This window comes from Buteo buteo, chromosome 7 (genome assembly GCF_964188355.1).
Source record: "Buteo buteo chromosome 7, bButBut1.hap1.1, whole genome shotgun sequence".
Lineage (NCBI taxonomy): Eukaryota > Metazoa > Chordata > Aves > Accipitriformes > Accipitridae > Buteo > Buteo buteo.
The window spans coordinates 35,054,152-35,071,047 of NC_134177.1; the positions used below are offsets into that span (position 1 = coordinate 35,054,152).

Sequence of the window (16,896 nt, forward strand, 5' to 3'; positions counted from 1 at the left end):
TCTGTGTTTGAAGTTGTACCTAAATTAGGTCCTTAATCACTGCTAAACTTGAGACATTGTGGTTCCCACATGCATTTTCTTATCATAAATGTGTCTGTGTCATGAAAATGAGTGCTAAAAATGCTTGCAGGAAAACCAGAGATGTGTCAAATGGGAAAGGGGAGGATGTTGCTTTTTGTGATTAGGATGGGAAATAATGAATGTAATAATGAGCTGTTTCTTTTTTGTGTTGCTTAAGTTTAATGATCTTGTTGCTACAGCTAATGTTTAATCATGTATTTAGCAAACACCATCAGTGGTCACATAGCTACAGGTTGTTAGATTTACACTAGGATTTACAGGTGAAGATCTGCAGCCTGCAGAGTAATACCGAGAAGTAATGTTAATAATACCAAGAGCCTGAAAGAGAAGAAATATGCAGCTTCTAAACACTCAAGACAGAGAGGAAACCTGATGGAGGAATCTGCTGCTTCATTGGCTAATTAACGGATAATTAACGCCCTGGCTGCCCAGATGTCTTGTACGCTTTGCTAATGAACATCAGCCTTGGTGGGCAGGATACCCTGGTTTCTCTTGAAGCTCAAAAGATTGCACCAAAACACCATGAATCCTATTTGGAGGTGACATAGGACAGCTTGCCTGTGGACATGTGAAAGCCCTGGGTACTGCACTTACACCCAGGCTTGAGTAATTGGTAGGACACATATCATGTTAATACATTTGCATGGCAGATGATTCCAATCGTGGGAGCAGCATCAGGCTACCTGCAAATGTTGGCACACACCCTCGAAGGCAGACGGTGTCCTTGTACCAAGGGCAACTGGGGGTTACAAAACTGTCACTGTGACGCTAATGCAATTGCAATGACACGTATCACAAATACAAAAGAAATAACAAAACCACCCTTCAGGTACCTGGACTTCTGCTTACGTACATTTTGTAGGCAGAAAGCTGGATGGACAAGGTAAAGCACCTGCCAGGGTGATCAAAGTCCCCCTGGTACTAGGGGCTAGCTCCTGCTTTTGGTTTTCAATTTCTCTTTAGGGCAGAAATATTGACATTGTATTTTCAGCTTCTGAAAACCTGACGTTCACAAATCTTTTTTTTTTTTTTTCCCATATTTAAAATGATATGTTTGTTAGCAGTTTCCTGTCTCATATTTTCTTTTTATTTATTTTGGCTTAATAAGAACTGTGAAAATATTTAAAGAGTAGGAAGGATTGTCTACCTAATCTTGTGAGATTTACATGGCTGATTGTCAGTTAGAATTCAGCATTGTCTTTTGTGATCAGCCTGTATAGCTGTCATCATCCATGTTAAAGTGCTCGTCTGGCCCAATACTTTGTTCCTTTCCAGACATTTCAGGATGGAATCTTCCATTTTGCACCTCTGGCCTGTTCTTATTTACACAGATATAACTTTGTCATTGTCGATATTACTGTGTATATGATTTTGCTGAAAACAGCTCGAGCTTGCTCTGTGCAGCTGCCTTGTTCTTTGTCCAGTCTTTGTCATCCACAATGATCAGCAGTTATTTTTATATGCATTTCCAAATCACTGATGATCTGACTACTGTTTAATTATACAAACCATCTCACTAAGTAATTTTAAATGGGACACAACTTTGGGTTTCCTGGATACAAATTTTGGCAGGTCCACCGTTCAGACAAGCTGTATTTAGACCTTGGTATACTCCACAAATGCATGTTGGCAAAACAAGCCATTTCTGGCTTCCCAAACCATCAGAGATGTCAACCAAAAGCGAAAAAGAAGCTAAATTTCACCATCATCTTTTACCATCATAAAATGAAGCCAATCTCTTTCACTTGCAGAAAAGAAATGTGTGTCTTTATTCTTTTTCTCTTTTTACTGATTGGTCAAAAAGGAAGTCAACATTTACACAGAAGGAATGGAGAAGTGTGCACCTTTCTGCTTAATCCAGGAAAGCAAACCAGTAGATATTTCCTCTTGGCTCAGTCTGGTCCCAGTTTCTCCATTTTTGGCCACACCCAGGTCAGACCAGGCTACTTTCTGTCCTGGTGCAGGTGCTATAAAGGAATGGCTTGTTTCCCAGTCCTACCAGCTCTGCAGTGATGGCAGGTAAGATCAGTGCTTTTAAATTTTATATCTGTATTTGACTGGTTTGATATTTCTGGTGTGGGTATTGGTGTATTCCATGGGTGATCCCAAGGAAATGAGGAGACAGAGTAGAGCATTAGGAGCTGGTGGTCCTTCATACTTACTTCTCCCCCCATATGTGAAATACATTTATTTTGAGAAACAAGAAAAGACAGCTTTTCTGCCTCATGTATGTAGCAGTACCCTGCAATATAAGATTGCAAGGAATAAGCAGCCTTCAATCCCTTTGAAGATGGTTGAAGAGTTGCCACAGATTGTAAATGTAAAATAACCTGCCCCACTGTGAGTTCTTCCAAATTTTGTCTGTCCTTCCTGTTCTAAACAGTTAAAACATTGACTAAATTACTTAAAATATATCTAATTGTAACCTTTTTGCTGAAGATCTCCTTTCAGGGAAGGCACTGTGTCATATGAGAACAATGGATAAACATTTCTAGCATTAATGTGAAAAAGAAATAGAAGCAAATTTCAGGGAGCATCAAGAAGACTAATGGAGGTGGTTGAAGGCTGGAAGACCGGTGCTAGACATAGCAGCTTGTTTTCCTCAGTAACAAGACAGAGGGGGCAGAGAGGGATGTGTGAGGTATAACCTTTAGACCAGCCACCTGAGCAGGACCCTCCCAAAGGCAGGACATTGCCCTCTTCCATTGCACCTTCCCAACAGTCTCCGTCACTGAAGCCTGGACTGTAACTTGGCTGCCTCCTCCTTGACAATTACTCAGCCCGATTTACTGAATGTCCCACATCACAGGGATGTCCCTGTGTCCTGCTAACACCTATGCCTACAGCTACAGCCCTCACCAGCCCGAGTCCCACTTACAGACCTGATCAGAGGGGTGCTGTATTTTATTCCTGGATCCCAAAAGAAATACTCAAACCAAACCTGTCAATCTCTTCTGATGCTTCAGTAAAGACCTGCCCATTCAGAAGATTTATGTTGCATTTCTCTCTAGGCATGAAACCAAGAATTATTCTCTTAGGATCCATCATCACTGTCTGCTTAGTCGGGGCAAGGGACTCCTCCTTAAATAGTAAGTTTCTGTTCCTCCTTCAGCTGCTACTGTGCTTGAAAGGGTGTGAGTCAAAACTCAGTCTGAGTTCCTAGTTAGACATAGCTCCAACACAAATTTGAAATAACCTGTAGATTGACCTGCTAACAATGAAGTCAATACCTAAGAAACTCATCTAAGGAAATTGCCTTTTTAATCAACAGGTCTTCCAAGCACATGATCATCATTTTGTGACAGGGAAACTGGGTGAGATCATATATTTGGCTCCTTCTATGCATTTCCCTTCTCACAGGGAAGAATAGCTTCAAAAACAAGGGTGAAAAATAACTCCCTAAAAGCCTCCCAAAGCCGTCAGAGCCAATTCTATGAAATGGATAATAAGCTACCACTTTACAGTCACTTCTTGTCCTGTGACTTTCAGGACCTCAGCAATGGGATGAAGCAGATGAGCAAGAGAAGCACCGATAAAGGTGTCCAGGTAGCACTAAACACACAGTGGGAACTGCATGTAAAGCGAATGAGTGCACCTCAGCACCCAGTGATGGGGTGGGATGTGTAGCTCCTGGTGTACATTACAAAGTATCCTCAATTTCTGCTTTTTCTTCTTTTTTTAGCAGAGGACTCAGAGGTACTATCAGACTCCTCTCTTCTGAGCAGCATTAGTGAAGCCAGGCAGCTGGTAGACACAGCATATTTACATGCCCGAAAAAGGTGAGTCCTTTTTGCATGAGGCCCCCAACATTATAAGGAAATAAGAGAACATATGTGTGTGTTTATTCTGCTTTTTAATGCATATTTATTATAGAAAAGCCTTTGTTCAAAGGCTCTCCCTGTCATAGCTGGAGAGACCCTTTTGCCCAGTTTGTCTGGATTCTAGTGTCCTGTCTCAGTCCCAGGGCCACCCTTCATCACCCAAAGCTATTGCCTCCTCACCTACACTGCCATGGGCACCTCTCAGTAGTCCCTAGTGGTATAGGCACACTGGACACATGTTGCATCCTCTCCTGGCTGCTGAAGTTCTGCCCCTCCCCAGAACGACCACAGTTGTGCAGACAAACACCCTGTCACAAACAAGTCTTGGTGGAAGCCAAATCCCGGGTATCCGTCCATATATTGTCCCAAAAGGCTGGTTCCAGGAAGCAGAATGCTCTGGGGAGGAGTCTCTCTGCACCCAGCCTACAGAAGGTTTTTCATTGTGCAAGAAGGAGCCATGGGACCGGGAAGAGATGCAGCATGGCCAAGGTTGTCTCTGTTCACAGGATATATCTTGTGACATACTAAATGTAAAATTTTGTCCAGTCACCGAATAACTCAGTTTTCCACTGATCTAGCTTTCCACATGATATAACAAAATTTATCGTGGCAAGGACATAATGCAAACTTGAAGTAGGGAACACTATGGTTTGTTTGCAAAAATCAGTGCAAAGTGCAAAGATGATGACCAGCCAGCTTGTCCTAGGTGAGCAGAGCCTGCCTGGGACCCAGCAGCGCTGTCACATCTAAGTACACCCAGCCTAGCATGACAGAGGAGGTCTGATTTCAAAGAAGGTGCTTCATGGGACTCTCTTATGTTCAGCTTAAAGAGAAAACTAGAGGAAAATGTTGCCAACTCAATGGATTTCCTGAAGCACTTAAAGGACCCAGCAGGAAGAACCAGATCTGCAGTCCGTGCTGCCGATTACTTGGAAACTACTTTGAAACTCCTCAAAATAAAGCTGCGTCTCTCTGGGAAATGGACACTCAATGTTACAGGTAATGTGATTTAGACCAAAATATCTTACAAACAGCTAAGAGCAGAAAAATCTACCACAGCAGGAGAGTCAGAGCGCAGCTCTGCCATGTTCTAAATAACTAGTCATAAAAACCTTCCCCACAACAGCCCCCGGTGAATAGACTTTAAGCACGCTCAGAGGCAGGTCAAACCACCTGGTGTTTTATTCATCATCTTTGGCAGTGCCTGTCTCATATCTTTGATGATAAAAGCAGCCTAACAATAAGTGTGATAAACCTGGGACAGAACGTGTGGAATGCCAGGAGAGTCTGACCGCTGAGAACAGAAGCCCATCTTCCACTTCTGGTTCTCACACCCACCTGCCCAGGTTGTACCACCCTGCAGGGTCATAATTTTATTCCCAGTCTGGGGTAAAACGTTGCTGGTGATGATGCTCCCCATATTCCCCTGGAAAGTTGTTCCATGCCAGCCTAGTTTCCCTAGCCCAGAGGTGAGAGCTGATCCACAAAAGGGTTTAGGCACGGAACAATTCAAATCCTTGTGTTATATATACACAGCTCTGACTCAGACATTGACCTAGAATACCAAGAAGCTAAAATAAAAATGAGTAAGAACAGATGTTATTTTGCACTGTTTCTCTTGCAGACCTCCTAGACCAAAAACAGAAAGAGATGATTTCCAAAGAAACAGGCTGTGACTATCAGATTCGTTCCATTAAATGCCCAAATCATGACATTTACCGGACCATTACTGGGGAGTGCAACAACAGGTAGGGTTTGCGTGTGGACGAGGAGAGTCCCAAGCCTGTACTTTGAGCCAGGATAGATGGCTTAAGGTCATTTGTGTAAGTAGCTTTCATCAGGGCAAGAAAAGTGAAATGCTCATTTTAGTGGTCCCTGTAACGGATGTTTCATTTCTACCTACGCCTGGCAGGAAAAAGATGTCATTTCTTGAAAATTTCAGGTTTCAGCCCATTGCCGTCCATGTGCTGCTTTGGGTGAGGGAAGGGACTTCTTGGAGTGGGGGGAGGTGAAAAGTTGAGGAAAGCAGATTTTGGGACTATGAAAGCCAGCCTCTCACTCCGCTTGAGGCTCCAGGAAATCACCCCTCTACTCTTCTGTAGCATGGATAATACAAATTTCCCCAGACTGGTTCGTATGAAGATATTCAGCTATCAACATGTCTCATCTCCGTGGCTGCTGTTGTGATGCATAAGGATGGGAAGTAAATAAGACTTTAATTCTTGGCTCTTCTAGCTTCATGTATTGTGTATCCTTATGCAATAGCTTCCCTTCTGGTTCAAACTGGGGATCATATATATATTTCCTTGTTAGCTTTTTTTTTGACCAGAAGATGGCAAAACTTCGAGCCTAATACTTGGAAGTCAAGGTTTGCTGTCCTGTTCTGCCATAGACTTGCTGTCTGGTGTGCTAACTCCAGCCCCCAAGTCTGAGTGGGACTCATATCTGATGTGCACGTGGTATGAAACAGATGTGCCAGATGTGAAAACATAGCACAACTCAGCATCACACATGCAGGGAGCTCACATGGTGCTAGTGTTACAGTCAGTCTGTAAGTTTACCTACAGACCCCAGAGCCTTTGGTGACCCAAGGACAGCAGTGTCCATGCCGACTTTTAGGCTCAGGTTAGTTAGGGTTGTCCTTGGGCTTGCTAATCTAGTGGGCTGCCAGTGAGATAACAAGGCACTCAGAAGCGAGGGGACTCTGTGGTATGTTAACATTTTTCCAAGGATCTTGCTCAGCTTGAGATGGACACCATGGGATAGCACTTGAATATTTTGCAAAAATCTGCCTGCAAGGACAGTAATAGCAATCAAAATAAGAGCCGTGGTGGTACTGGGTTCTTAATATTTGATGGAATTCCCTCAGCTATGGTGTGGCTAGGTCCTGCACATGGGTGGGGCAATCCCAAGGACAGATACAGGCTGGTCTATGAGTGAATTGAGAGCAGCCCTGCAAAGAAGGACTTGGGGATATTAGTGGATGAAGAACTGAATATGAGCCAGCAATGTGCATTCACAGCCCAGAAAGCTAATTGCATTCTGGGCCGCATTAAAAGAAGCATGACCAGCAGATCAAGGGAGGTGATTCTGCCCCTCTACTCCACTCCCATGAGACCCCACCTGCAGTACTGTGTCCAGCTCTGGGGTCCCCAGCATAAGAAGGACATGGACCTGTTAAAGCAAGTCCAGAGGAGGGACATGAAGATGATCGGGGGCTGGAGCAGCTCTCCTATGAAAACAGGCTGAGAGAGCTGGGGTTGTTCAGCCTGGAGAAGAGAAGGCTCTGAGGAGACCTTATAGTAGCTTTCCAGTACTTAAAGAGGGCCTACAGGAAAGATGGGGAGGGACTCTTTATCAGGGAGTGTAGTGATAGGTTGAGGGGTAACAGTTTTAAACTGAAATAGGGTAGATTTAGATTAGATATTAGGAGAAAATTCTTTACTGTGAGGTTGGTGAGACACTGGAACAGGTTGCCCAGAGAGGCTGTGGATGCCCCCTCCCTAGAAGTGTTCAAGGTCAGGCTGGATGGGGCTTTGAGCAACCTGGTCTAGTGGAAGGTCTCCCTGCAGGGGGGCAGGGGGGTTGGAACTAGATGATCTTTAAGGTCCCTTCCAACCCAAACCATGCTATGATTCTATGATTGCAGTTTGAGAGGTTCTGTGTTGGACATGGGGAAAAACTTCCTGAAGGGGCAGCCTTGGCACAGGTCCCTGCAGAGGTGGAGGATCTTCATCCTTGGAAGCTTCCAGCCCTCAGCTGGACAAAGGCATGGCCACCCTGATCATTGATGATGGCGCTACTGTGAGACTGATTTTGTGTGGTGCAGCAGTGGAGGCAGAGGTGCTACAGAGATTTAAACGCCAAATAAAATTAATATTATGGCATGACAAATCTTTTAGAAAAGATTTTGTCAAAAAAGTTCATTTTTCTCTGCAGTAGTAATCTTGATATTATTTACTTCTCAGTGTTTTCTGGCTATTACCTCTGTTACCAGAGTGATCAGACACGGATTAAAGGGCTGCAAAACGTTAGTCTCTACAAGCCTGTTCATTTCTGAAATAATAACCGGTGTTTGCTTTTCTTCTTGTGATGCACCAGAAAGCATTCTCATCTGGGGTCCTCAAACCGTGCATTTGCTCGCTGGCTCCCAGCAGCGTATGAAGATGGCGTGTCTGTTCCCAGAGGAGCAAGTGAAGGAAAGCTGTACAATGGATTTCCACTCCCGCTGGTGAGAACTGTTATTCTTGTCCAGATAACAGTAGTGGGCACTGCCCTCACTGCATCCATCAGAAAAGAAACAGTGGCAACATCTAGAGTCTAATTTTCTTGATCCTTTCCTCTGATCTCAGGTGCTAATTTGAGGCTTGCTTTCTACAACTGAGCTATGGCTTGGGGGGGTATTTTTTGTGGAGACAGACATGAGCAAAAAGGTTGTGAATACTTTACTAAGGAGAGCATGGACCACATAACATTTTTAGAAGTGTGCATCCCAAGGTTTGGTGCAGACAGCACCACAGTGTCTCAGATACACCAGGATGTTTATACAAACCATAAGGCTTGGGTGTTCCTCAGCCATCTTCTTGACTTTCCGGATGTGTGCACGTACATCAGTTTCAGCCATGAAAGGCTTTACATGAAGATGGGCTTGGCTGAATGACTGTCAAGTCACATCTGTTTTGATAGCGCTGGTGCATGGCACGGGTCTGTTTAATGCCATAATTAACTGTTATGAGCTTATCTAAGATCGTCTTATGCATGATCTCATAGTGGGTGTTATACTGAGAGGTAAATTCACCATGGTAGAGATAGTCACACATTTTCGTTTTGGTTTTCTGCAGGTTCGAAAAGTGTCAAATGAAATTGCTTACACAGCCAACAAGAATGTCACTCAAGATCAAGAGCTCTCTCTTGTCTTCATGCAGTGGGGCCAGTGGGTCAACCATGACATAGACTTAGCCCCTGCCAGCGGTGCAGGAGCAAGCCCAGAGCTTCACTGCGAGAATGATTGTGCCTTCAAGTCCCCTTGCTTCCCAATTAAGGTACCCTGACTTTCATTCCATCCCACGCTATCTTAAGAGAGTAAAAATAAAACTCCATGACTTTCTGAGACATTGCTTATGTTTGTTTGCTTTAGTTTCCCCCTGATGACCCACGGATGCTGAAGTCGAACTCTTGCATGCCATTCATCCAGTCGGCATCCATGTGCAATCCCAGGACGTTTACTCGTGAGCAGATCAACGCTGTCAGCTCATTCATCGATGCCAGCACGGTGTACGGCAGCGAAGACTCTGTGGCAAAGAGTATTAGAAATCAGACAAACCAGCTAGGTTTGATGGCTGTGAACCAGAATTTTACTGATGAGGGGCTGGAATTATTGCCCTTTGAGAACACAACAAAAAGTATTTGTGTTCTCACCAATGAGAGCATGAACATCCCCTGTTTTAAAGCAGGTAAGGTGCATCTGTAGAGTAGTTTTCAGTGGCCCATGAAGTCAAAAAAAGTCATTATGGTCAGGTGTCTGATCTGTCTTTATATTTGCATGAGGAGCTGCAAGACATGATTATGTAAGGTGATAGACAGGAGACCCTTCCCCAAATTAAAAAAGAATAATAATTGAGCAATAATTGTTTAATTAAACATGAAAATTATTTTGTTTTATTTCCCAAAAGAGTTACAGCAAATCATCCTCCCTTTAAAAAGTCATTTCAAAGGTAGGAGAAATTTTCAATAGAGTAACCACCAGCGTTTAAAACTTCTCAGTGACTTTTTTCTCTCCTGCCTGGAATTCACCATTCAGTTTCCAACTCAATCACTACTAACAATTAAATGCTCTTAATCAATTTAGTTAACTCTTCCTGGTACCACATTCTAAATTTTTAATATTTCAAATATCCCAACCTACATCAGAAGACAAGTCTAGAATTTTGTCTGAAATGTAAACAAATTGATGACTTAAAACACAGAATTTATTAAAATGGGAAGTGATCCATCATAAGCAGAACATTAAAAAAATTATAAATGTGAAGCTTGCAAAGTCAATCATAAGAATATAGAGTGTTCCCATTGCACATTATTTTCTCATTCCCTGCACACAAGAACTCCCTGCCGTCAGCTGTCAGAGGGTCTTCACTGCATCCTCTCCAGTTTTCTCTCAACATCTCTGCTGAAGGCACATTCACAGACCTCTCAGAGGTGTTTACAACTTGGGTGAACTGAGACAAATTTTCAAAACCAAACATTACAGCACTGATATGAAAGGAGATTGTATCCTTGAAGTATGAAAGGAAGGCAGACATGAGATTTTCAAAACGATTCATTTACAGCTGCTTCATGTCCATGTGCAGTATAGTTTAAATTTCCCAAAGCCTCTTATCTAATGATTTTGGCTAAATAGTTTGGACAGAGAATGTTTTGTCTGTGCTGGAAAGAAATATCTGGCATGAATAATGACTGCTAGGAATCTTAAGCATGAGCATTACTGCCAGTAACACTGACTCTTCTAACACAAAAACCTGCTGCTGAAATAAAAAGCAATTTACAAAATTCCTAAAATATTTTCATTTGTAGGTGACAAACGGGTAACTGAAAACCTGGGACTTTCTGCACTGCACACTGTCTTTCTACGCGAACACAACCACCTGGTTACAGAGCTGAGGAAATTAAATCCTCACTGGGATGGAGAAAAGCTTTACCAAGAGAGTCGAAAGATTGTAGTTGCCATAAACCAGGTACTGATCACTGATCACAGTTTATCATCCACATGCTTAGGAATGGTTTTTCTTCCAGGAAAAGGAGGAAAACCATGCTTTGCAGACCTAGTGGAGTTATTTGTGGGAGTTGAAAATTGTGAATAAGGATCCTCCATCTGAGACAGCATGGTATCCAGAGCTTTTTTTATCCATTATTTTACCAATTTATCAATTATTTATTATAGTAAATAATTTTAATATATTACGCCAAACTCATGCCATTGCTACAGCTCTTTTTTCTGAAGATCTTAATGAACTCTGCTACTGGATGGAGAGTTCATGTTCATGCTCTGCACCTGACTTTGATGGCGTTTCTGCTACAACTGCTGATGACTTGCTCTGCTTTTGTGCTTTTTCAGATAATAACATACAGAGATTACCTCCCACTTCTGCTTGGGGAGGAGACCAGAAAGTGGATCCCTTTGTACAGTGGCTACAATGACAGTGTGAATCCTACAGTCTCAAATGTTTTTTCCCTGGCTTTCCGATTTGGTCATACGTTAGTACAGCCTTTTGTATCCCGTCTGGATGACAGTTTTCAGCCTTTGGGTTCATTCTCCCATGTCCCTCTTCATTTGACCTTTTGCGCTACATGGAGAATTATAATGGAAGGTAAGAACATGGGGCAGCCAGCAGTCCTGGTGTGGTCCTGAAGCAGACACTCAGGTGGAGGTCAGCTGGTAAGACACATGAGCCTAGACTCCCCAAAATTCTTTAGCTCCATTTATTTAACTGACCTCACATGAATTACAGTGCCATTCAACTTGGAAGGTGCTCATGACATGTCTACCCAAGGGGCTGCAGACAAATCTGTGGTCTGCTAAATGTGGGGCAGCAGGACAGTCCTACAGAATTGTCACCAAACAGAGCCTAACATTGGTTCTGCATTGTACCCTGGCAAAGGACCCTTGCCAAAAATCATGTGCTGTTATACTCCAACCATTGAATGTTATCAAGCACCAACTCCTGCAGAAGCAGCCACATTGGAGCAGGATTTTGCATCAGAATATACAGTTCTGTACCTTCTTTTGCACAGTTTTTCAGTGCTGTCTTCCTCAGTTCACTGCACGATAATTGCATTCATATTCTGAGCATGTCACTAAATAACCAGAATATATAACAGATTAAACCTCCTTCTCAAGTTGCTGTACATCTCAGCTCAGCGAGATCCTACAGTGCAAGTATTGCACTTTCACTCAAATAGTGCAACTGCTCACGCTGTTGCAGGATGCATGAGGCTCATAATGCCAAATGTCAGTCAACTAAGATTTAGGTCAAGCTAAGCTATTATATCCCTCTGTAATTAGTAGGCATTGCCAGAGGGTGGTCCATTCAGTTTAACTGAGCTAAGACAGCGTAATTGCTTCTTAGTGGTGGCCATCTCTCTTCATGACTCCAAAGGGAGTTATAGGATCCTGCTCTTATACAGCTGATATGCACAGGCATGAATCTTTCCAAGGAAGACAAATGTCTCTTCCAAAATGAGTTATCTAACTAATTAGGGAAAACATACCAAATTACACACATGCAGCCAATTTTCCTGTGTTTTACTAATACTGTCTTCTTAATGGCTATGAAAAAGACATAGACAAACAGACATGAATTGATTCTATCATTGTATTTAATATTTTAATAAATAATTGTAAATTAATAGTTAATTATAAACAAAAGCAATTGCAAAACCTAAACCTTGGACAGACCCCCATGTATCAGTACATGCTGGGGACTGACAGGCTAAGGAGCAGTTCTGCAGAAATTGACCTGGAGGTCCAGGTGGGCAACAAGTGGATTTAGGGCTGCAGAAGGGAAGGTTGAGGGATGGAGGTGGGGAATCTAGTTACTAAAGGGAGGCCTCATCTACTGGCATATGCAGGTATGTGCCTATGCACTAGTATATGTTGAAATGGAAATATGGAGCTAGGTGAACCCCACACAGCCCAGAGTAGAAAAGACATCTCACGCAGCACTGTTTCAGCTGCACAAAATGGACCATCGAAGCTGGAACTTCATACAATAAGTCTTTTCCTGGTTTGGAATGGATGCAGGTGGCATTGACCCACTGATACGGGGCATGGTGGTTGATCATGCAAAACTGATGAAACAGAATCAACTGCTTGTTGAGGAGCTCCAGAACCACCTTTTCGAACAGACAGAGATAATGGGTCTTGATCTAGCAGCCCTGAACATGCAACGGGGAAGAGATCATGGCCTTCCAGGTAAGGAGACACAAGTCCACACGTCCTGTGAACAATACTCTTTTTTCCTCTGCTGTTTATAGTAGTTCCGTGAATGTACTAAGCTTTTTCCATACTAATGGGAAGAAACAGTACCTTAATTTGAGGGCAAAGGATGGATAGACAGTCAAGCTCAGGGAAGAAAAGGTCTCAGTATTATAAAGATCTTTCTCTGAGGGATTTAAGACAAGGACAAAAGGCTTAGAAAGCAAAGATGATAGTTGGGATAATGTAATAAAGAGGGGTAGAAACAATGGTGTATTGCAAAGAGAGTGTGTATTGCAAAGAGAGGTGGTGTGGGGTACAGAAGGTACAGATGCAAACAACCAAGTTCAGCTTTCATGTGGGCTAGATAGACCATCTGTGCTTTGTTCTTTGCCCATCAATGCTTATTTTGTGTCTTCAGACAACCCACAGCTTTGAGCAGAAGTGGCTTGCACCCACAGGTATGATTGCCCCCAGGCACTGGAGAAGAAGGGGTGCTCTTGAGTTAAGCACAACCAAATGTTGCTCTTTTCTAGGACTTTGATCCTAGAAGTTTTCCCTCCCCAAATGGCAAAGACTGGTGCATTCCCCTTCAGCACTAGGTGACTCTAACCGACAGGATGCAATGAACCTGTAGTTGTGTGCAAAGACAACCCAAATTGTGTGCATACAAAAAGGACTGTTGAAAATATGGTACTTATGGTGACTGTCTAAACAATAATGTCTTCCAGATCCTTTAATGCCATGAGAAGAAGGAGATATTGCTCATAAGCCAAGAGGTCTGTTTAGCTCCTGAGCCTAGGCAGATGGTGGGGAGACATGGGTCCTGATCAGCCACTGTTCCTGCTTTTGCAGGTTACAATGCCTGGAGGCGCTTCTGTGGGCTCTCCCAGCCTCAAAACGTAGATGAATTCTCTGAGGTGCTAGGCAATTCCGAACTGGCCAAGAAGTTCATGAAGTTGTATGGGACACCGGACAATATTGACCTCTGGATTGGGGCAATCGCAGAGCCCTTTGTTCCCCAGGGCAGAGTTGGACCCCTCCTGGCCTGCATCATTGGTACCCAGTTCAGGAACCTGCGTGATGGGGACAGGTAGGTAGCCCTGAAAGCAAACCTTTCCCATGGCATTTATTATGGGAAAAAAATGCTGATGTTTCATGTGACACACTAATCCAGCCCATCTCCAACATGCCAGTGACTGCTCCCAGCAAGGCTCAAACTTTGATTTTAGCCCAGTTGCCAAAGGAGTCTTTTTTGCAGCCCATTCCTGCAGACCCATGTGGTTGAGGAGTACCAGCTCCAGGCCATGGGTAACCTGCAGTAGTCTTTGCCTGAAGTGACATTTGCTCTCAGGGTACAAAAGAGGAGGCTCAGTCACTGCAGCCCAGCAGCCTGGTGATGCTGTGTGGAAGAGGCAGGTTCTCTGCACTGGCAGGAAAGTGGCAGAATCCAGACCCGGCCACACTGGAGACACCTCTTTCCAAGGGGGTGCGCCTGCTGCCTGATGAATCAAGGTGGATCAGATTCCCATCTTGGGAAGTATCCAGCACCAAATGCCTTCAAGGAGACTATAAACTGCTTCTGAAAATATCATTGCAGATTCTGGTGGGAGAAACCAGGAGTTTTCACTCCGCAGCAGTTGCATGCACTGAGAAAAATCTCACTGTCAACAGTGATCTGTGACAATACTCATATCAAAAAGATACCCAGGGATGTGTTCAAGATCAACAGTTATCCTGAGAACTTTGTTGACTGCCATGAGATCGACAAGCTCAACCTCTCACCCTGGAAAGATGAGCCTGAGAGTGGCACAAAAGGTACACAGCTGTTTGAGGTCTGTCAAAAGTAATAAATGCCCTACAAGGTCAGACTCTTCCATGCCTAAAGAAATAAAAGAATTAAGGTCATCTCAGTGACTCTGCCCCCCAAAAGACTTGACCATCCCTTCACCCCACTCAGACACCACTGGAGGCAGAGATGCTGTTAGCCTAGTCTCCTTGCAATCCATCACCTTCGTCATCCCTCACTAGACTGTCTCTTTCTCTTCAGCTAGATAGGACATCCCTGAAAATCCAGTCTGTTCTGGCCCTTGTGAATGTGTCCTCTAAATACCTTATTCCAGGACAACTGGAGTCTTACTTCACAGAAAGGGTGTCCATAAGGAAATTAATTGGAATTAGCCAACCTGCTCCAAATTCATACTCTGCTGCTCCAAGCCCCTGCTCTCCCCTTGCCTTCCCTAAAGCTTTAAAGCATTTTAAGGTATATCTGGAGTTGTTGTGACACTATATGGCCTGACACACCAGTAGTTTAACACACATAGTCAGAGATTATGATGTACCACATCCTGAAAGACAGTAAAACAGTGTCTTCATTTAAGAGATGTGGACACTAGCTGTGTCCTTTTATTGATATGCTTTTGGCATAGGCTCTCCCAGTTGAAAATGGTGTAGGGAGAACAGAGACTTGCAGAAGACAGGTATGACCTGAGCAGAATGGACTGGGTTGGATTTTTTTCCTTCTGGCAACCCATTTATAGATGATCACAATATCTAGGGGTCACCTTCTCTGTCCTTGTGCAAGGCACAGACCACAAAGCATCTCCAGGCAGTTCCTGTATTGAGTTTGATTAACTGTATTTGAGAGAGACACTGTTGTTTAAGAAAGACATTTGCACTTGATGGAAAGGCTAAATTATGGTGACTTCACCCCATTCTTTAGCAACCAAGTCCAGCTGATGCTTGCCTTCTCGATACGATAGAGGCTTCCTGATTTCTTTTATTAATTTAGTCTTATGGTCAGTAAAACTTGCTAAGCCTATTCCTGTGGCCCTTTTATCACCAGTCTGGGAGGAACCTGAATTGTGTTTGCATAATCCAGAGATAGTGAAATCCCAGGGTGTTAAAAAGTGACTGCTAAAAGTTTAACCTTTTCAAGTGCCAAGAAATTGCCCCAAAAGCACTCATCCAAAGGGTGTCTGATGTTAGGTCACTGGAGGTACCTTTTGACAAGGCTGGAAGTACTGCGGTGTCTCAGAGGTACAAGGATACAGGGCTGACCTGATACTCAATTACTCATTCACCAGTGACTATTTTAAGCTATGGAGTCAAATAATAATGTGGGGAGAAAAAGTGTGTCCCGGAAACATTTTCTGCCTCTCAGTAACTTTTTCTGCTTCATTGACAGTTTCTAATCCTGCTCATCAGACCAGCACTGGAAACTCCTAATGGTGGCACTGAGCTGCTCTTGGGAAAGTGCTGCCTGTACATCATGCTCAGCTGACTGCTGTCAACTGAACCTTGGCACATGATATCCCAGGGAGGGGCTCAAGACTATGTCTACTGTTTTATTTGCTGTACTGTATTTTTTATATCATTTATTTGTAAAAGCTTCCAGTAATGTAAGTCTTCAGGTGGAAAGGTAATGACATTTTATTGTCTGTTGCCCTAAAAAAATGTTCAGAGGTGTGCAAGAGCTGGTTAGGTGCTGGATGCTTTATGACTCTCTAAAGGCACAATCAAGACAATTTTTTTACTTCCCATCCTGAATGGGTGTCAAATCTGGAGGCTGGTGTGCTTGCATTTAAAATCAAATTCCTTATCCTTTGTACCTGTTCAGAAATTAGCAAGTTCATGTAATCTTTATCAAAGCTTTTCTTATCTCCTTCTTGTTTTGCACAAGAGCGTAAACTGTTTAGGCTGTTTCTAATTAGTATTTCAGTCTTTGAAGACACTGGAGAATGGCAGCTGCATCTTGAAGCCTAGAGACATCTTTTATTCAAATCCTATAGTGAACATGTGTGTGTTTGGGTGTGCTGGGCAGTAATAAAATACATTGTATGCACTCACCTACATTTGACATCAATTCTGGTATGTCAAATGTGTCCAAAATATTCTTCGGCTATGCTTCATAGCTAAACGTATCAGCATAAAAAAGCAAACCATAAGCTGGCTGCTATGTAAACTACAAGCATTAGGGCTAAAAAATAATCATCCAGCTAGGATGGTCACTCCCAAGACCCT

General features: G+C 43.2%; 1 protein-coding gene across 1 annotated transcript; it reads left to right on the forward strand.

Moving 5' to 3' along the window:
• The first annotated feature begins 3,073 nt into the window (after positions 1-3,073).
• Positions 3,074-16,101, forward strand: LOC142033393 (eosinophil peroxidase-like). Its single transcript, XM_075033321.1, has 13 exons — positions 3,074-3,170; positions 3,764-3,860; positions 4,726-4,901; positions 5,527-5,650; positions 8,004-8,133; positions 8,744-8,944; positions 9,040-9,355; positions 10,473-10,633; positions 11,014-11,266; positions 12,700-12,870; positions 13,729-13,966; positions 14,474-14,691; positions 16,061-16,101. Exons 1-13 carry the CDS (start codon positions 3,074-3,076, stop codon positions 16,099-16,101), a joined length of 2,223 nt encoding a protein of 740 aa, XP_074889422.1.
• Positions 16,102-16,896: the final 795 nt, after the last annotated feature.

What these genes read in the sequence shown, in the direction of transcription:
- LOC142033393 (XM_075033321.1), top strand. Translation starts at nt 3,074, where the DNA reads ATGTTGCATTTCTCTCTAGGCATGAAACCAAGAATTATTCTCTTAGGA. An exon ending in AAGGGACTCCTCCTTAAATA is followed by an intron (nt 3,171 to 3,763) that starts GTAAGTTTCTGT and finishes TTCTTTTTTTAG; the next exon opens with CAGAGGACTCAGAGGTACTA. An exon ending in GCCTGAGAGTGGCACAAAAG is followed by an intron (nt 14,692 to 16,060) that starts GTACACAGCTGT and finishes CTTCATTGACAG; the next exon opens with TTTCTAATCCTGCTCATCAG.